Below are 21,520 nucleotides of genomic sequence, written 5' to 3'. Positions count from 1 at the left end.
TGCAAAAACAGTTGCAATCCCGTACTTAGCGGTTGAGTACGAATATGATCAGCTGAACAAACGCAACTACTTACGTATCTATTGGTCTTTCTGAGGCACTTTTTTGAGCAATTTCTTTCAGTGTTCTAAATAATTCGTCGTCACCATGAAGACCAGCTTCCTCATCCTTCAGAGTATCTAATAACATTCCTAACTTTTGTCTGCAAATAGGTACCGGCAAGAGGAGAGGAGAGCTACAGCCTGCATATTGAAATGGTCAAATCCGGTGGAATCTTACCTTAAAATATCACATTTGACGCTTAATTGCTCCTCTTCCGAGCTGGTTTCTCTTACTCTAGCAATAAAGTCATTGACCGTTTCGCACAGGATTCTCGTCGATTGTATCATCATTTGTGTGTCTTCGTTGTAGACAATTGACTGCAGATGCCACAGCGCACTGTCCTCGTACTGGGAGAGCAGCGGGTCCGGATAGTGCGAGATCGACATCTTGGGCGTGCGTGTCGAGGCGATGCCAATGTCGCGCTCGAAAACCATCACACTCCATCTGCAACGATGTCAGCAAGCGCGGTATTGTGGGTGAAATTCGAGAGAGTATAAGTATCATGCACTTGTATGAGGAGGGTTGAAACGGTTCGAGTGCGAATATGAGGTGACAAATTTTGAACTTCTGTTCTCACCCGCACCTTGCAACCGAACTCCGCTGCAACTCATTACACAATTCCGGTGAAGAAAAACATTACCAATTCATGGTATTGATTGAACGCACCGTGCCTCTGTATCGCACGGAGACGGTTTCCGAAGAAGCTAGAAGATGGCGCGGCAGCCATCTCATTTTAATGAACACCTCATGTACACACTGATGGAATGGCATTATTCGCCTGTACGTTCTCGTCCTTGCGGTACGTTTCGCACTGGGGCTCTCAATTACTCGCGCCCTCGCGCTTGCTGTGCTTCACACCAGCAACCCACCGGGTCCCAAAACTTACCTGTCGAGCATTTTCGTGCTAGCCTTCTCGTATCGCTCCAGCAGCTGCGGTAGGTGCGCGTCGTCGTCGCAGGAGCTGCCCCAGCCAAGGACGCGTGCCAGATCGTTACCCGTCCCCAGCGGAAGCACTGCTATTTGGCATTGTTTCTGCAACAGGGAAAAGTCAAAAGTCAAACACACACTGGAAACATAGCTCACCAGCATCATCACCCACTTGTCCTTGGCACCCCGATTGAATTGTTAGAATTGGGAAAGTTTAATTCGCGTATACCGATCCATCGTTAAGCGCTGATGCGAAAGATGAGTTGGAAGATGACAGAGACACAGCGGAGAAAGCATGCGGTGGTGTCGGGTGTCCCTCAAACATCAATTTGCGAGTAGGAAAAAAGTGTGTTTGTTTGGAAAAATAAAAATTGTACAAACACTTTACAGCCGTGCTCCCTCACAATGCTGTCTCCATTTCGATGCCACACATGCCAACTTTGGAAGGAAATTTCTCGACAAGTTGGCAAAACTCTCACCCCTGGCAGCCCGTTAACTTTCACCATTTTCTAGAAACCAGTAAAAATATGCATTAAACTTTTGTCATTTGACACAAATACACACGGTATTCGCTTTGCCATCGCAAGGATCTCTTGCACTGGTAGCAGATGGAGACGAATTTTGTGGAAAATTATAAATAAGTCGCAAGTTCAAACATCCACAGCGCTCTCTTTCACTGGAAGCTTTCAGATGCATTTGATTGGCTAGACATTGCGAGCCGCATGGATGGTAATTCTTTGATTTGACAAAAAAAAAGTACCTAGCATGTCATCACCTTTATGAAGCTATACAATTATGCTTTACAAACACTATATAGCTTGTGCTTTAGATTCAATCCAATCCAGTAGGAAGCCCACACCACGCGCAAATGTCCATCCCCTGACAAATGGGCGGAAGATCTTTAAATGTAAAATGATTAACGCTGGAAAACAAAAAAATAGATGGAAGATGATTTTTTTTCCAAACAAATATTTTGCTGAATTCAATAACTTTTATAATAAAAATGTTCAAAAAATTTAACGCAATATTTCCACTTATCGACCATTGTGGCAACGGTTGCCTCCGTCGTCTGGCGTTACATCGTATCTCCGTGCTTGGGCGTAAGCAGAATCGTGAAAACGGTTGAGAACTGGCAAATTAAATTACCAGTATCTGGCGACGACAAGTTCGACGAAGTACGCGAATGCGATGGTGGCTACCAGCACAACAAGCGTGCCTAATTTGCAGTTTGTCAAAATTGTCGAAATGAAAATGTGATCATTAGTTGCAAACAGGAGCCAATCAGCTGGTAATTGTGAGGTAAGAGCAATTGCGCAACTGACCTAAACTAACGCCAAGGACACCTTCTTGAGCTGTGGGCTGAACGTTGTAAAGTTGTGTAATTGTTTGCCACCTTTCTGTTAATTCTTGTCTATCCAACCACATGTGTAATAAAGAGCATTTGTAACAACATCCGTGTATGCAAACACCTAGCGGATAGCAGCTCTCAATTCCAAATCCCTAATCCGGCTGCTTTGTTCTTCTCTGTACACTTGTCTAAAGATTATATTCCCCGAAACTGAAACGTGTCAGGCTCCAAAACACAACTCCACATAACATCAAACAAAACCGTGCACCATGGCAGTATTCTTTAATCATCAAATAGCGCATTATCTTTCCACACTCCACAGCACATAATACCGTGCCGTGGGGCAAATGGTACCCGGAAGCGTGGAACCGCCAGCAGCGTCTTGCTGAAAATATGGCAAATTCTCCTGGAAAACCCCCTCGAAAGTCACCTAACCATCTTCGGTGTAGTCGCAGAGCAGCTCTTCTCTGTTGGCTACAACACACACAACCTGTTATGCTCATTAGATATTAATCCTTCCCCCCGATCAGGCTAGGTGGTGAATGGGTCGTTTAGATGCTTCATCCTGATATTGGTGCGTAAGCTTCCGTGTGTTGCCTTGCTACATTTCCTTTCCTCTATTTCCTTTTTCCTCTATTTCTTTCTCCATTCTTCATATCCTTTCGTGCCCGCCTTTCCCGAACGCTGTTGTTGTCCCAGTGTACACGTTTCACATAACTCATTTCCTGCGGGCGGGAATGATTTCTCGCATCCAACCGTGACCAAATCAGCAGCACGACGTTTTCGGTTCAGGACACATTTCTTGCGCTCATGCCACTTCCTGACCCTCGGGGACTTTCATATCCGCCAGCACAAGGGTCCTCATCTCCTTGTGGAGTAGCTGTGTCGCAACGAAATGTGCGTTGTTTCACATCCAGCACTAGCTGTGTCAGTCTTTCCGTGCATTGCATGGTGTGCAGCGTTTTGACGGGGAACCGGATGTAATAGGAGGGACAACGATCTCGTTGCGATAGAACCAATATTTATCTGGACGAGTTGATTGATCCCAAAAGTTTGATCAAGCCCATTTGTGCTCGGATCGATATCTTTACACAAAGCACATCCCTCCCGCCAGCTGGAACCGTTCAGAGCAAAACTGTTATTTGGATAAAAGCATCGTGATTACTGTCGTAAAAATCTAAAACTTCGTTAAAGTTTTGCCCCAAAAACCCCGTTTGGTCACCGGAGTGTGCTTTACGCATAACAACCAATAATAAAATACTCGACTCTACCCAGACCGCAGACCCCCTGGCCGTTAGCCTCTTCAGGCGCAACGCTTCGTTGCTGCTGTAGCAGTGAAAGTCTGCCCGGCTGGCCCTCTTACCAAAGGAAGCACTTTTCCCTTTTTCGCTCCATAACGTGCCATAATTCGTACCCTTGACATTTTACTGCGGACCTTCAATTTGCAGCCGTCTTGGAATGGCACGACCGAATCGCAATAGTTGGAAAGCGTGAACGCTTTTCTTTTTGCCATTTCTCGTAATTTCTTTGCCATTTTGGGTCCAGCCCCATGTGGTCACGGTCGGAATGAGTCCGTGTCCTTGGGCGCAACCTCGCAAACCGAGCTTACAGTGAACCTCAACGGCTCAACTGGTGGGCAAGACCTTGGTGGGCATGGGCAGTGAAAATGAAGCAGCACAATTGCCAGAAGCTGTAAAGTATCGAAAGTCCCGAGCCAGACCAAACCTCCCCGATTCTGGCACCGGCCGCTTGGAGCAGTAAAACATCATGGACAACCACCTTATTAGCATATACACCATTTGCCGGACGGTTACTAATGAGATGTGCTTTTTTTCCTTCCCCAATAATTTTACCCACGGTGGACGACGAAATCGGATGGACGCACAGTTTGCTCCGGCAGACACCGGAAGAGGCTTTGGACGGTCCCTTGCGTTGGGGGGAGGAGGTTAGGAAACGACCGATACACTTACTTGCATGTTTAGATGGTCGATCTCGCTGAGCACCCAGCCGACGGACCCGTCACCGGAGCAGATCAGTATGCGGAACGGATCGAAATGGCGAAACAGGCGCAGCCCGAGGCCCGGACCGCTCGAGATGAGATCAAACACTTGGGCCGGGTTGAGAAGTTGCTTGAAGCGGCGCAGAAACTTTACGCCCTGATTGTCGCCCGACTTTGAGTTGACAAACACGAGCAGGGGCGAGAAGCTGCCGTGCGGCTTGCAAACGTCCCACGCCTCGTCCAGCCCGATCGAGTGGAGCGATGTCGGCGGCACCATGGAGACGCGGGCCGGCCCGAGCGGGCACGAGTTGGGTGACTGGGGCCGGCAGGCCGTATGCACCGTCGAGCGACACCAGAGGCAGCGCCAGTCCTGCAGCCGCATAACCGACCCGCACGTCTTGTCGCACACCAGACACTTGGACGAGACGGGCAGATTGCCCTCCATCCACTGGTGCGGCATCACGATGTTCTGTGCGGAAGGTGGGAAAGGCAGAAGAGCGCACAATTAGCATTCGTAGGAGCTAACGTCGGCTTGCACGGAACCATCCCGCCTACTTACCCCATCGCTGTCCTCGATGATGTCCTTGCCGACGCTGGCGAGCGTTGTCCATTTGCAGTTGGATATTGCTTTGGCGGCGCAGCGCTTATGCACCTTGCATTTGCACACCTCGCAGGACAGCCCGTGGGAGGTGACGCCGGACAGTGCCTCCCGGCACACGTTGCAGTACGTCGGGCGGGCGTGGGATGTGGCATACCTTTTGGATGGGAGATATTGATGATGTCGCAAAAAGAACCGTTTCATTTCTAGAGAGAGCTAGAGCGAAAAGGGGGCACTACGTACCAGTGATGATGCCCGGAGAGGAAATCGTGCTGATCGGGTGGTCCCGGCTCGAAAAATTCCCGCGCCGAAGCGGCTTTCAGTGCCTGCAGCCAGTCTTCCATCTCTCGACGTGATTCAGCACACAGCACTAGCGAACGGGTCGGTGTAATTAGCTGCAAAAAAAATGGGGAGTAAGCAACACCGGGATGGTTAACAGTGATACAATCGCATTAAGCGTACAACTGGCTAACTAGCTGACTGACTGAACCTGAATGGCTAACTGCCCAGCTTCTGCGGTTAGACAATTCGATTAGAAAGTGCAATGCAGGGTTTTGCAGGAAGTTTTGTTTTATTATGTTTTACACACTCTTTTACAGGCACTCCTAGTAACGGTTGCAGTAGCAATGAATTGTAAAACCATTTTCAATATATTTAAGAACCAGTGAAAATCCAAAATCCTCGATCAAGTGTCCCAAAAGGTCCAGTAGCCCTGCTATGCTATGAAGTTGGTGCGTTGTTTAACTAGACTGCTCCATGACAATTAATTTCCAGTTCATCGATATCCGATCGAAAGGTGGCCACTCTGTTGTCTCCCATCTCTAATTGGTGCACAGTGGGGTAGCAGTTAGGTTACCGCTCGGCCCTCTTACCCGGCACGCATTTCCCGCTCGCTTTGGCACACGCGCTACAAAAGAAACCCCGTTCCGGGCACAATCATCATCAAGCGTCATTACATCGATTATCGTAACGTGTAGCTGCGTAGTGAAGCTGACATGCCATTCCATTCAACGGTAACATCGGCAACCACTTACACCGAACCGAACGGTACGGTACGAAGAATCCAAACCCCTGGCAAGGCGATAATGCCGGCAGAGCAACGGTAACGGGATCACTGTTCATTAGGACAAATTTGGGCGCCCGGCGTGCGTGTGCCTGGCACTTGTGCAATACTACACCGGGTCACCATCTGAACTGAAGCACACACACATACACACCAAGCGGAGAGTGGATAGTAGTTTCCTTCCGTCCGTACTACGAACGTTTAGTGAATCTAACACCGCACAATTAATGAGGGACCCAGGTCATGCATGGCAGGAATTGTAAGGGGCTCGCTAGACTGGATTCAATGCGCCAGACAAACACCAACGTCACATCACGCACCGGAGCTCGAATGTCGCTCCATTGTGAGTGATGAAATATCACGCAAGGACCTGCCCTTACCAATACCCTACACCCTTAACAATAGCACAGGACCATTTCCAATTAGCAAAGGCTCGAGCTCATCTTCATCAGATCACACGCCGCATGTTGTACGTGTGTGTTAGTGCTTTATCTCGTTCCCCCTTTTCGCTGTCATCCTTCGAAATCAAGTGTGAGCGAGTGGAAAAGCGTGAATTGACGACCCGACAAAAAGGAAAGAAAAAACAGATAGACAAAAATCCTTTCCAACCTCGTGCTACAACCGAACAAACAAAAGGTATAATGGAGACTGTGCTGTGGTTTCTACACCATTTATAATGCCAGCATAGTCCACCAGTCGAAAAGCAAACCATTCCCCTGTGCTCCACCGCAACCACGCGTCTCAGAAGCTGCCACCGTATGTAAATAGCATCGTCCGTAGTGGTTCGGGCTTTCCACAACCGGAGCTTTCCACCGGAGCCAGGTACAATGCTGCAGTGCAGGGGTTTCTTTACCTTCTGCTTCTGCTCGCCGGAGCATCATTTGAGGCTTTCTTTTTGTAACGCATCTCACGCTCTGCCCGTCACTCTTCACTTTACTGTCTCGCTGTCTCGATTGTGTGTGCGCGTGTGTTTTTGTGGGGGCAAAGCACAGTTGGTAGCGAAAGCTTTGTTGTGCAAACAGAGCCTTTGGGAAGGTTTGTTTTAATACCGACCTTTTTGTGTACTGAGATGTAGCGGGTTCTTCTTTTTTTTTTGTTTAGCTTTATTTTTTCCTATCTCCACCACACTCTATCCTAGCGAGAGTTCACGTACCTGTGTCACACTGATACCGCCTGTTACCGGTCCTGGTTAGGAGGGGAGGAAAGGACCTCCGGAAGGCACCTCCGAACCATCGAAAATTGACAAGAAACCCTTAAACGTTCATGTGCGCTCTGGCGGATACGACAAATGCAAACGCACCGATGCGTGTGGTTACAAATTAAAATTTGTTTTTCGCTGTTCGAGCTCCTGTGTAAACCGTCTTTCGGCAGGGTTGTGTTATCTTCGGTAGGGCAAATTTTCCCTATTTTCCGCACGAAACCAGTTACGAGCCACGAGGCTGTCTGTCCCGAACATAAGGCATGAGGCAATATCAAAGCAGGCACAAACACACATACGCCCGCTAGATGTTTTTTTCACCCTTCCTGGCCCGTTCGGGAACGTGCACAAAAAAAATCCCATGGAAATACGGGCGGTAAATTACAAACAACAGCTCGAGCTAACTAGACCACAACGGTGTGGATCCGTGCCGTGTAGAATGTTTAATCTCGGCCTCTCCGTCCAACGGCACCCTGTGCTTTCCTGTGCGCGACCGCGCGATGCGGACTACAATCCGACCGTAAGGTACGACCGAGGCCCATCATGATAAGCAGGAGCTCCGGTTAGGTTTGCCATATTTGTTTTTCGCCGTGTTTCCTCTTTCTATTCATGGTGTGTTTTCAATGGTATGGTAAAGGTCTACCGTGCCTGCCGTTTGCTCTTTTCCCACCGGCGCCGGCTTTTTTGTACTATTTGCGTTTCGACTCCGATGCCAGCAAGCGCGTAAATTCGCTGTCTAGATGACAGATAGAAACGAGCTCCCGAGTGGTCTGGCATTGCCATTTTATGGCGTTTTATGTAGCGTTTCGAAAAGTAGCTTTGCGGAGGGTTTTGTTGTAGCGAAAGCAATGGGAGACTGACAAGAAGGAATGGCAGTACATTCGACGTGTGATGATTGTTTCAATGAACTGCAGCGAGCGGTGCGAAGCAGCATTGTGCGCCAATGATTGTACATATGATGCCTGCCAGTGTCGAGTGTAAGTGCTGTTTCACGTTCTTGACAGTGACATCGTAGCGTTGATTTCAGGGACAAAGGATTAAATATGTACGGCAAATAAATACTGCTGTAGCATGAAAATATGCTCCAATCAAATCGGATGCAGTTAACTAGAACTCATTCCACACTGGCTTGATTAACTAGGAACTGACTAGATTAACCTTATGACGCGTTGTGGTCTTTCACATTTCCTGTCATGCTCAAACAGATTAATCAGCAGTAAATAATCGTCTGGGGAGCATTTCTCACATGGTGCAGGTCGTGGACTTGCATAAAACGTCCCTAAACTAAACAATCATAATAAATCCTTCATTCACATGCGGTTCTCGTACGGCTCTTAGTCCCACCTAAAGAATTTTCAACCAGAAGATAATTACGGGTTAAACAGTAAAATGTGATATAAAAGTGGCGTACAGCTCATCTACAAATGGGAGACTGTAGCTTAGAATACGTCAAGTTCGAATGAAAGAATTTCAAATCTCCAAATCGGCCCTGAACGTTTGAAGTTCTTGCCACACGAGCGCTGTTAAAATCCTGGAACAATTTGTGACGTAAAAGGTCCCATGTGAGGCATTTAATAGTAATGCATCATGCCAGACGATTACGCGATACCATGGAACCGTTTCAGTCACTACGGTCAAAGTCAAAAAGTGGCGAACTGGATATATCACCTAATAAGTAAGTAAACTTTCCACAACTACACACACTTCCGCTCCGTAATTTTCGAACCATCTAGCCACTCTAGCCGCATTAAACGCGTCATAAAAGCACATTGTTAACACCACGCTCAAGCACTGTATCGGAAATGTATTACCAATGGGTATGTGTGTGTGTGCGTGTCGTTAATCCATACCATAGTTTATCGTCACATTGGCAACCGAAATACACCGAGTCTATTGAGACTCGCAGGAAAACTGAAAGCCCACGCGCGAAGGTTTGGGTGCAATAAAGGGTTTACGCTGACGACTTTATGCTCTTCCCCAAGGTGCTCAACGGTGCTAATGGTGCGTCGGAAAGACACTGTGATACTCGACCTCGAGCGTATGTGTTAGTATGAAACAAACAGATGTAAGGAGCAAAAGACGAACACGGGTCTAATAAAATCTCGTGAATGCTTTGTCTTTCCTACTGCACTGCAAGCAATCTTTTTTTGGGCCCGTTGTGTATCCACCCCGACAACCGAACATCCGAACAACAAAACGCACGCATTATGGGGATGATGGTGAAGAGCTTTTGCTTGTCCTTTGCGTTTTCCTCGTCTCGCCGACAGCGCGCCGACGAAACGCGACAGCGGGATGATGGCGACATCAAGCAGCATTTGATGGTTCGTAATGAACTCTTCAGAAAGATGCTAGACGAGCGACAATGTCAAGATCCGGGACAAGTGCAGTGTTTTTTTTATTGCTTTTCCAGCTTTGATGTCGACGCTGCAAATGTTCCGGTCGAGACGGCCGCTTCCATGAGCGACGTTTAGACCATTCCGGGGAAATCATTCTTCTTTGGTTTGGTTTTTGGCAATGTCAAGAATTTACATGCTGTGCTTAGGCAGCAGAGGGAAAAAACGGCAACTCTCAAAGGCACTGGCAGTAAAGCTGAACCTTTTCCTTTTGCGTTATTAAACTTTGATCATTAGTTCGCAAATCCAGCATCAAAAAAGTAGACCACATCTCCCATAAACAGTGGAGATTGTAGCCGAACAATTTAATGAACTGTGTAATGGATGTTTTAATATCTTTTTGTTACAACCACTGCCGGTACAAAAACAGCCACGAGAAACACGGCCGCGAACATTGCAAAACTAATTGATTATATGTTTTACACCGTTTATAGCTTTGCTGTATTTTTACTCGGAAACCCCAAAGCCGTGAAATAAAACGAAAAGAAAACGCCAGTTTAAATTACACCGAAGAAATCGATACGGAACAGTGTTTCTTCAATTGCGTGACAAACTTACCTGGAAGCTATGGTTAGCATTCTTCGTACTGCACTCGGCGAAGCACAGGTTGGAGAGGTCGATTTCATCGAAAAGATCACTCTGAAAATAGGGAATGGAGAAAAGGAAACAACAAAAAAAAAACGTCAAACACAACTTGAGGACAAAGTTTTCCGGAACAAATTGTACCGTCAATTAGCATTCAGTTTGTGCGCCCGATTTTTGAAGCAGTAGATTCATTAGGTTTTGTATGAGCATGAGAAAGAGAGTGTATGGGTGAGGTTAAGGTGGTCCGTCCTATTTTGATGGTGATTCTATTATCATCCCCCTCCCACCCAGACCGAACGTTTGATGGCTAGCCCTTAAAAATCAACGTTTTAATTTTGGACTGACGAAGCTCGGTCGTATCCGTTTGTTTTTCTGTTTGAGCTAAAGCTTTGAGCAGATCATTCGATGGCACGGCGAGGAAAGTGCTCGATACCAACAGTCGTAAAGTACGCTAAATAAACCTTCCTTCAGGACCGGCGAAAAACACATAAAATGTCAATTTACGGTTTGTTAATTAGATTTGCGCGAGCGCGCTCGTAAAGAATAAAGTTCACTTTGAGCCGTATAATCGAGTGATTTGGGATCAGTGGTGTATGCAGGGATGATAGAAAAGAGAGAGGCAGACAGAGAGATAAGGAGAGAGAGAGAGAGAGCGAGAGCGAGAGAGCATACAATCTACGCACAACTCGCCACTTATTCCAAATCCTCAACAATGCGACTCCGCTGTGCTCGATGGTTTGTGGCGCCAGAGTGGAAGTTACCGCACTGCCTTAGCTGAAGTGGTTTGCGTAAGGATTCCCGTAAGTGCCCGGGAGGTGTCCCGTTTAGGCCCCGTGCACGGCGGAGGTCTTAAGTTTGTTATCTGGCAAAAGTTCCTTCTTGCAATATCGGTTCGCTAGGCACCGGGTGTGGATGCCGTTCGGACATAGGACACTTGACAGATCCAAGGGCGATAAATAAGCACTCCCGCTCCGCAAACGAGTGAGAAGGCACGCAGCGTCCGGATCGAAAGCGAGAGCGAGAGAAAAGTTTTAATTAGCAATTCTTATCCGATTGCCTTTTGAATGAATAATCTCTTGGCTGGTCGGTGCGTTATTTACTCCCTGTCGCTAGCTGGAGCCCGCTGCTACCCATCCCATGAAGGTCATTTTCAACAGAAAATGTCAGTAAATAAAGATCAACGAGCCCGGTGCCGGTACCGCTGAGCGCCGGAGGATGCTGGTTTGACCGGCCGAAAATGGGAAATGGTACAAATAAAGCAAACCGCCGGCGGGTATCATAAAGCAGCCGCGCGGAGAAGGCACCGTTTTAATGATCCGGCATGGTAAAAGATGCTTCCCGCACCCACAAACTTGTCGAGACGAATGGGAACCGCGACCCGGCGGCTACACGATAGCCGTTCATTATGTAAATATGTGCTTTTTTACGCGATTTTCCACGCCAAATCGGGTCCATTAGCACGTTTATTAGCCAACGTGTATCCTTGAGCGCCGTGTACTTCAAAACAAACACTTTTTAGGATTAGCGGAGGATGTGCATGGGGAAAGAGCTTTCAACACACAACAGCAGTGGATGATGGTGATGGCGGTGCTCGCGATCACAACCACTCAAAGTCAAGCACTGTTCAGCGAGCGTAGAGCGAGTGTCTTGAGAGGGTGAGGGCCGTTCAAGCACGGGAAAACTACTTCACAATACCCGCGCAATAGTAGAATCTTAAGTGGCATAGTTTCCATTGGCGTACGTTTTTAACGTCGTGCATCAAAAGATATAGGAATAGCGTACAACATATGACCAGGCATTTACTAGCCAATCACCAATGCTGCGTACAATATTACCAATTAACCCAACGACACACCATATGGCTTCCGAACTACCATCCCGTAAAGGAATGTCTTTATTAGCTGTTATTGATGCTTATCAACACCTGGTGCTCGGTGGGGGCTGTTTGCTGACTACCATGAATCCTTTTGTCCACATCTGTTCCCACAATCGTTCTCACGTTATGGCACAGATTATATTATTGAGGACTGGACAGCACTTTGGTTTTCTTTGCGCTGTCGTGTGATTGATAAGCTAGCAAACCTTCAAGGAAATTAGAGCTGTATGACAGCTTTTTATTTCCTTTATTTTCTCCATAAGCCATAAAAATTGTTTTTATAAATAGAGGCTTTAATCTTACGTACTTTACACGTGTAAGTTAATGTTTGAACAACATCCTCTGTTCAATGTTATGGGTTTGTTGGGGTCCAAGAAATTGGAGAACACACTATCCAGATCAGGCCTTTGTGTTCATCTTTTATAGAGATTGATATTAATACCACTTCAAATGTGATTTGTCATAATATATGTGAAAAATGTCCCCTTGTATGAGGGCGTATTTCAATTTACTCCTCCAACGGAACACGGTGAATTAAACATCATCGCGAAGGTTCGCCGACCATGGCATTAAATTATTCGTCATTGCAAAGCAAATGCCAGTCAACGGTTCCATCGCGAACAGCGAACGAATTAATCTGTGATGTTCAAATTTTTCTCACTTTCCTTATTTTTACGCACAAAGACACATACAGACGCGTATGACGAAACACAACGAATAACGTTGATGTACGAATGGTTGGATATATCCATTTCCCAGGCACGCTCAACGGTCTGAAATTTTCGTAATTCGTGGCAGAACGAGTTAAAATAAGCTCATCCACTTCGCCCGCTCTCTCTCTCTCTCTCTCTCTCTCTCTCTCTCTCTCTCTTACGCTCTCTCTCCAGGGTGGGAACTTTCTACATGCTCCGTTTGAAAGCAATACCATGTTCCGTGCGCTTTGGTGTGTGTGTGTTTGTTTGCTTCATTACCAATTTATATAAATAAAATAATAATAATTCTTGCCGCAATCACCGACCGGCATGGGGTCACCGTAGTTCGCCGTTCGATACAGCTTTCCAGCGGGGCAACTAAATCGTGATTATACGATCGCTGTGCTGTGCCGTACTTCACGTAACGTTCATATTTGGAACGTACCCGCTCGTTTCCCACCTTGCTCTACTCGTCGGCCCCGTATTCCAGACCCCTGGTGCCGCCCGACACAGGACAATTTTATTGCGTTTTTCGTTTAGTTTCGGCGGAGGATTCTGTTACTTCCAAGAATTCTAGCTTCTGAGTGGGATGTGGGGTTCGGAGGGACGGACGTGAACGGTGCGCATCAAAGACACACCGTGCGGTCGTTGCTGGTGTAGTAAACCTCGAATCGTCTCCCATTGCCTGTGCGTGATGTTTAGAAGCGGGCGACAGTAAGCGGCGCAAAATCGCAAACGCGTAAACGAAGACTTACCTCACCTCACCTTTGGGAAGGTTTGGATACGTTTCTGTGGGAATTAGAGGCAATAGTGGAGGCGCACGGTACACTGGATGCCTTCGCCAATCCTGTGCGGGACTGGAATCAATCTCTCTGTCTCTTTTTTCCTTCTTCATCTGCTTAAATTTATTCTGTCTATGACTTTCTTCTCTCCCTCTCTCTCTCTTTTTCTCTTTCTTTCTCTCTCTCTCTCTCTCTCCCTCTCTCACACACACACTCACACCTTCCATTACGAGGAGGCGATGGCGTGTAATTCAATTTTCGACTCCCTATATTAAATTTCACTAATGGTGGCATCAACTTTCACGACTGATGTACGAAACTGGAGCACGCTTTGCTGAGGTAGTAGAAAAAGTAAGGGAAATCCCACCTCACTGTTGGGTGATGTTTTCCCGCTTATACGCGCTCTAGCACCTCTGGGGACGAGGAAATCTTCTCACGCTGAAAATGCTACCGCTCGTGCTTGAAAAGCTCCCAGCTCAAGCTTTCGCCGTGAAGGTTAGCGGTGAAGACAAGCAAAACAAAACAAAAACAAAAAAAAAACAACACTCACAAACAACTCAAACACACAAGAACGACTGAACAAAACGCCCCATAAAATCCGTTCGCTGGTAGAAAGTTACAATCGTTCTTTGGAATTAATTTGATGCGAATAGTTCGTTCGGTCGTCACTGCACTCTAGCACGCGACCTACAACGAACGAAAATCCGTTAGTACAAGTGATTTGGTAGGAACTTCCGGTCGTATCGAGCGGATGTTTGCCGTTAGGATGCTGTAGTAGAGAAACTTTTGTGCTGTAACACGTTCAACGGAAAGGGGTTTGCTACTTTGTAAAGCACACGTAGGCGGCTGGCTGCCTTTTAACTGGCAGTTTCCGTCTTTGCCCAGTTTCCACTAACTGCCCGCCTCTAATGTCGTTTAATTTTGCTTTACGCGAATAATCATTTTTCATTTCGTTTAGTGTTGATTATTTATACTAACAGCTTGTCCTTTCTTTCTGTTTGTCTCTGTGCACCCGTTCTGGAAAGTAGCATCAGCTAAATTTAAAAGAAACATCACCAACAAGCACTGTACATCGGGCATTTAACATGGGAACCAGAAAGCGTAGCCTTTCTCGAACGCTCCTTTACAAACAATGGACCACGCTTAGGGACGTTCGGGCGATGCTTTTATTTAATTTTTCAACTTCTCCGGGTTCGCCGTTGAATAACAAGCCTCTCGGCAAGGCTCGATATACCGTTCCTTTCCAAAGCTCAACAGGGAAAAACGGCAAACGACCTAGTTTTCTGCCCGAGCCCGACTGTCACCTGCCATGTCAGGGAACGGATTGTCATCTTGCCAAGCCGCAGGTGGGAAAACTTCTATTTCGGTACCTACATCACTATATTCTCACGTACAGCTTCTAGCGAGTGTTTGTGGTTATATGAAAGTTTGTGTGTGTTTTTAACATTACAATTTATTCCATTTCAGAATGGTCATCGGAAGATACTAATTTCGTTGTATAATGTAGATGCAATAAGGAATCATCACCATTTTGTTTCGTAAAGTAATGCAAATGAGAATATTTTACTGATGATTGACCAAGACAAGAATGAATTTTCTCTGTTTTACTTACATTTCTTGATAAATTCATTTACTTCCACTCGTAATATTAAAAATATTTTGTTCAAACATCTCCATAACTAACATATTACATTGCGAGCTTCCTGCTTGGCCAAAGGCATTTTTGAGGGATGCTTGTGTCCAAACAATTCCCAAGAATCATCGCTCTTATGCTATTGTAATTAAAAAAGTCAGGATGCCAAAATTCCTCCGAGGCTTTCAGCTTTTCACACACCCACATCCAATGCGGAGAATCTTCAAACGGATGTAACGTTATACTGGGACGCTGCAGGTGAGAATGCGATGCTTTCCCTTCCTTCCTGTAAGTGGGGCTGTATGTGTCTGTGAGCGCATTCATATTCAGCAATCTTCTACACACGCACTACAGTGAGCTGGTAGCTGGTCTAAAGGAGAGCAAGGGAAGATTATTTGTTTGACGTCATAACCACCGTATGTTCCCAACCCCAATGGCTACCGTTGAATAGGATTGCATAAATCCCTTTAAGCGAAAGCATCACACCATACCTAATTCGCGATGGGCTGTACAGGTGTGTAATAAAGCTATGGAGAAATAACGCTTTCCAAATGGTGCCAACCGTGCCGGAGTGGAAAAAGCGATCGAAATTAAGAAATACCCGGAAAGGGCAGAACGGTCGACTGCGAGCAAACGGTCACCGGCCTAGCCACTAAAACCAAGACGGGCGAGGCGCCCCACTCAATCATCGCCAAACTGTTGGCCGAAGCTAATGTATTTACCCAGAACTCCAATTCGCTTCGTTAAATATTTATTACTCAGATTAGCCGGTACGCTACAACCTAGCCGTTCGAGTACCCGGATGATGAACAACAAGGATCCGATTCGGTTAGCTTCCGAACGTAATTCAGTCTTCTTTCCGTTACGGGTAGCCGTAAAAGTGTGTTTTGGCTATTTAGTTTTGAAAGAATTGATTGAATTGAATTGGATCTTTGAAGACAATAGTGCTTCCACTATTCACAAATTTTCGTAGTACTAATCTTCGACAAGGAGATTTTATTAAGGTGTAGGACACTTTCTAAATATGTTTCTTACATTTTCACCATGAAACCCTAACCGAATTTGACAAAAATGAAAACGATGTTTTAGGCTTGAATGTAATTAATCTAACCTTTACACAGGAATTCCAAACAAAACCAAATCAAACCACATTGTGAAGCAAACGTGCTTACGTACGTACTATCTTATTCACAGTAACGCGCCTTTTGGGATTATTTTCCCACGTGTTCTACGTACAACTTGGCTTTTAATCCCAATGCAACTACCAAGAAACACCAATGTCTCTTTTCATTTGAAAACTGAGCCTTCGAGACACTTTCCTCGTGTGTTTCTTTGTTAGAAACCTTCACTTAAAGATTTTTATGAGCTCTTTAATACGGATGACGTTGTATCGGCAAGAAAAGGGAAGAAAATAGGTAATACAACTCAGATATCGCTCACAATCTCAAAGCTTATAACTTGGATAAAAATCAGTGAAGCTTGTACAAACCATTAGATAAAACTCTTAATATGGCCACCGTTTTGTCACCATCGGTTGCGATCTGCGTCTGTATTTTTTGTGTTTCGGCCTCATATGCTCTCCTCCGTACTTCATATGAACGTAAGAATCGTAGCCAATTTCTGTCAACCACTTTTCATCACCATTTTATGCTTCGAATGGAACATTTCCCCCGAGAGTCATGTCCCCACCGTACAGCGTTTGGTACGGTGTAGAAGTCGGTCCGGAAGCTTCCACTTTTGCCTGTTTCTTGTGCAGAGAGCAATGCCCTATAATGCTGCAGCAACACATTAGGACTACGCCAACGCCCGGCAACGATAGCACCATCCTGGAACATGCTCTCGTTTTACAGAACGTCGATAAAGATGCAAAGGTATTTAAAATATAATCCCCTGGGAACGCACCAATTTACCGAAGGTAGCTATCTCTCTTGCTGTCTTTCTCGGCCGTTCTGCAAATAAGAGCTTAAAATGGGTAGCTTGGAAAGCCTCACAACAGTTTGAAAACATCGCCTGTTGATTTTCCAATATGCGGACGGAGCAGGGTGCAGGTTTTATCGAGTGAAAGGAAAGTTATTTACAAAGTACGGGTATAAATATGCTTCGTCTCGGTGCGTTCGTGTCAGATGGATAGAGAGAGAGAGAGAGAGAGAGAGAGAGAGATAGAGAGAGAGAGAAAGAGAGAGAGCTAGTAGTTAACTGAAAGATGAGGAGGGATGAGAACAATACGGACACATATTTTTCCTATGACAACCATTTTTCCCTCGTTAAGATCGTTTATCAAGAGTATCGATCGTGCTAAATTGTCAAATCATAATGCAAAACCGCACGCCGGTCACCAGAGCTGCTGGGCGGTATCGCCCTAGTGATTTCCCGCATTTTTACTTACTGTTTTGTTCTTCTTTCCATTCCTTCATCTCATAGTCACGCACTGGTGGAATCTCCCGGCGTAACCGCTACCTTCCCATCGATAGAAGTTAATTTAAAGCAAACACTTTGGCCCCTATTTATTGTACGTGCCCTGCAGCACAAAGAGCTAAAGGAGTACGGTGAAACGTTTCGAAATTAAGTGAATTTGCGTATTCCAAACCAACCGCTACAAGCAACATATCCATCATAAGCATTATTTATGCCGTTGCATACAGCTTTGGTTTTCCGGTGACGAAAAGGCCAACCTCGCCATATTGGTTAGCTGTCTTCACATGAAAGATTGTTTCCAGTAAGCTGGCTGGTCAGGTATTTGAATCATTGCTAGAGGTCGTGTACAATTCAATGCCCTTGAATTAATCCCCTCATCAGCGTGGTACGCTAATACGCTAATATTTTTAAGCAGCTTTTAAAGATGTGGAGAAAAGAGCTCCAACAAGACACACTAGACGGAAGGTATCAGCAGAGATCTTTCATCCGATTTCTAACACCGATATTGGAGCGATGTCGACCAGAACGAAAACCTTTCAAAAGCTTGCCCCTGCTTTTTGGGGCCAACTCCCGCCAGCCGAAATCAAAGCGTTCATTTATTCCGCCACTCTCGTTTATTAATCATCGACGGTTGAGCCAAGGGGAACCTTTTATCTGTTACCGTGCTGTCGGGAAACCTTTCTCAGTTGCCTGGGTTGGAAATTGAATTAATAATTTTAAAAGCTTTCTTCACAAAGCGCAAAATGTGTGTGTTTGTGTGTACGCTTTGTATAGGGAGCAAAAAGAGAAGGGTGATTGCACGAGTTATTTACCAAAATTACGATGACACAATATTCATCAACATCTGCGTCCGCGTTCCCATCATCCCTCCCTTCACGCGTGCAGCGATGAGCAAGAAGGGGAAATAAATAATATTCGTGCTCTGCCAGCATTACAGATAACAGGTTTTGACATCGATGTTTACGAAATAGAGCCCCGAATTAAGAAGGGAACACAGTGCGGTAGGCAATGATTGAAATGGAAATTACTTTCAACGCCTGGCAATTACAGCCAGTGACTAAAGGCAAAAGCAAAGTTGGTAGCTTGTCTTCGGCTTCGGGCTAATGCTGCGGTTCTACCAAGCCACACACACAGTTTGCACCAAACGCACGGTGTAATCTTTACGCACGCAGCTAAACTTTCCTTCCCACACAACTGTGGTCGAGCCCCTCCGAGGGCATTTGCGTTTTAATCAGTGTGCTCCGGCGGTGTCAATGGTTCTGAAGGTTTTTCGTTTTCGCTCTGCCGCTAGCACGAACGGAGCACGAAAGTCAGCACCAGAAGTTCGGGCTGTGTTTGATGTTGGTGTCTTGGTAAGGTGAATGTAAAAAAGCGACTAAATGCTGTCCCAACTTTCGCCAACCCAACCAAGGGATTCGCCGAACCAGCGAAAGGATTCGCTCAGTTTCAAAGGAAATGGGTTCTTTCCGCATTATAGCGACGGCTCTATGTACAACCAAGCAATGAAGACCACAGGCTCCATTTTCGTTTCCGAAAAAGTATGCATAAATAAACACACACTTTTCGGCAGCCTCCGATAGTACGTGAAAGTTAAAGCAAGCTTTTTACGAACTAAGGGTACAACATCTCAGCGATACATTGTATTAGTCGGACCTTTTGCACGGGGAAAATTATTACAAATGGGTAGTCCGACCTTGTGGTTAGCTTTAGAAAGACGCTTGTTTGTTGGGATTATATTAAATGTTCCTTGGGCAACTAAAGTTCCTACACACGAACATGGTGTGGGTATAGAAAGCTGCTGCTCTATTCGAAAGCATAAATTATTAAAAAGAACTTAACGTTTCCAGTACCACTCCTAGCAAATATTCACAAATAGATCACAGGAATCACAAATAGATAACACACTCAGCATAGCGTAAAGTTTATTATCATTTTGAATAATTCCATAATGTCCTTCTGAAACATGTCCACCAAACTAATCCTCTTGCAAATGTTCTTTCACGTTTTTGTACGTAACATTTCCCGATCAAACCAATTTGAGAAACCTAGAACATTCTTTACGGATTTATCCGTTCAAACCCCGGTTGCATCCTGTTCCGACCGCCATCTTCTTCCGTATCAGGAACGGATCGCTTCTTCCTTTCCCTTCAAGCCCCGTTCGATATCGGTGTAAATTTAATTTCCTGTTTGCAAGCAATTTTTCATCTTGCTCATCCACCTCCTGCCGTGGCTGCGACACGGAAAAAGGCAAATTTGGCGATAAAAATTGATCGATTTATGATACCATGCAACCGTTGGCTGAAAAGTGGTTTGAGCTATGCTTTATTCGACACCTTTTGCACGTGAAGCTAAATTAAATGTGTGTGTTAACTTGTTGAACTCGAAGGGAGGAGGATAACAAAGTGAGAAATCATCGGACTTGCTTGTAATGTTAGCATGAAGTAAACATATTCCCAGCTGAATTGAATTTGAACGTTCCAATATAAAGTACGAACCACTCAACTATGGGAGCTAAACATGTTCCACTACTATATTATTTATTATAATGCTTTATAACTTTCCGACCAAGCTCTGCTTCACCTCTAATGTATTTTCATTCTATTTGATAACTTTATTGATATTCTATAGTTTATGGCTTGTTTCTTTCATTCTTTTGTATAAAGAATGAAACCCATAAATGAAATATTACGTCGTAATCTGGTTTTCATTGTTTACTGGCGTTGTGTTACGTTAATAACTTCACTTAGCTATAAATCAACTGATATAATAACGATTTTCGATTGCTAACCTCGTATGCTCGCAAACGCAGATACACACACACATAAATATATCGGTGATTGCAACTCAACTTGATGTTTGTTATCGCTTCGCTAAACTTGTAACAGCGATATGCCGATAAGAACCATTTTGTCAGAACGTTTACATAGGTCGATCGTTACCCGTGCCGTTTCACAAATAGAGCAGAAATTGAATTCAGCACTTCGTTTGTGTAAGCGATGGTAAGCGACATGCAACACATCAAGCATGCACGAATTGGTTGTTGTGCAGTTTGAACTTTAGCTAACGCAGCCGGGAAGATTGCGCTCTGCCCGGTCGTATCGCTCCTACCAGGCACCGCATCACAGTGCGCTGCTCAGGCATAAAACTTTACTATCAGACTTATGCTCTGTTGCGTCGTCAGCAGCACAGCCGTGATGTGCACGGCACGGTAACGATGCTTTGTGGGAAGGGATTTCAATTTAGCAAACACTCTAATTTCCGATCGATAGTGCCGTCATCATTTCTACACCATGGTGAGCTTGATTGCTTCAAGCACAGCATACAAAGGAACTGTCCGAAGTTGTAGTCAAGCTACCGAGCCAAAGAACAGATAATGGTTGTTTAGACAAGAGTTGATGGAAACAAGCGCGTCGAGCGTTGTTTGACGAATGGTTTGCTAGTGGGATTTACATCGAATTGTTTATCAATGAGCTATTTAAGCGTGTGACTGAGCTTCCCGATTCCATTTGCAACAGATGTCACGTGGTATTACGAATCAAGATGTCAACTCAGTTACGATTACACTATGGTACATTGATTTACCCGAATGTATGTATAAACGACTTTTTTTAGCATTAGATTCTTGTTCATCCCTACTAAGCATGTCGATTCTATAGAACGACATGAAAAAATAAACCAAAAGAGTAAACCACACTACAATCATTTCCCACTATGAACCACCGGTGCAAATTGGGAATGGTTTCCTATCGGTCCCAAACATAAATTTCCACCCGTTTTCTACATCACGTCCTTCCACCCGTGAAGTTAAGTTCAGAGTGAAAATACAATCAAGTACACTAGGTTCAAACCTCCACGCTCAGCCCTAAACAATCCCTTTGGTGACGCCGATTCCATGGGAGCATATTTTGGGA

At 45.3% G+C, this 21,520-nt stretch overlaps 1 protein-coding gene across 1 annotated transcript in view; it reads right to left on the bottom strand.

The window, feature by feature from the left end:
* The window catches only part of LOC120908557 (diacylglycerol kinase eta), a 49,091-nt gene that overhangs the window by 7,641 nt on the left and 19,930 nt on the right, over window positions 1–21,520 (bottom strand). The window contains exons 3-9 of the mRNA XM_040319706.1: window positions 10,185–10,265; window positions 5,216–5,367; window positions 4,934–5,129; window positions 4,346–4,843; window positions 987–1,132; window positions 278–544; window positions 75–200 (exon numbers count right to left, since the gene is read on the bottom strand). Coding sequence (XP_040175640.1) covers window positions 75–200; window positions 278–544; window positions 987–1,132; window positions 4,346–4,843; window positions 4,934–5,129; window positions 5,216–5,367; window positions 10,185–10,265 — 1,466 coding nt within the window. The remainder of the gene's footprint in view (window positions 1–74; window positions 201–277; window positions 545–986; window positions 1,133–4,345; window positions 4,844–4,933; window positions 5,130–5,215; window positions 5,368–10,184; window positions 10,266–21,520) is intronic.

Source organism: Anopheles arabiensis, chromosome 2 (assembly GCF_016920715.1).
Source record: "Anopheles arabiensis isolate DONGOLA chromosome 2, AaraD3, whole genome shotgun sequence".
Lineage (NCBI taxonomy): Eukaryota > Metazoa > Arthropoda > Insecta > Diptera > Culicidae > Anopheles > Anopheles arabiensis.
The sequence above is the reverse complement of the archived record's forward strand: the minus strand, read 5'-3'. Positions and strand labels throughout refer to the sequence as shown.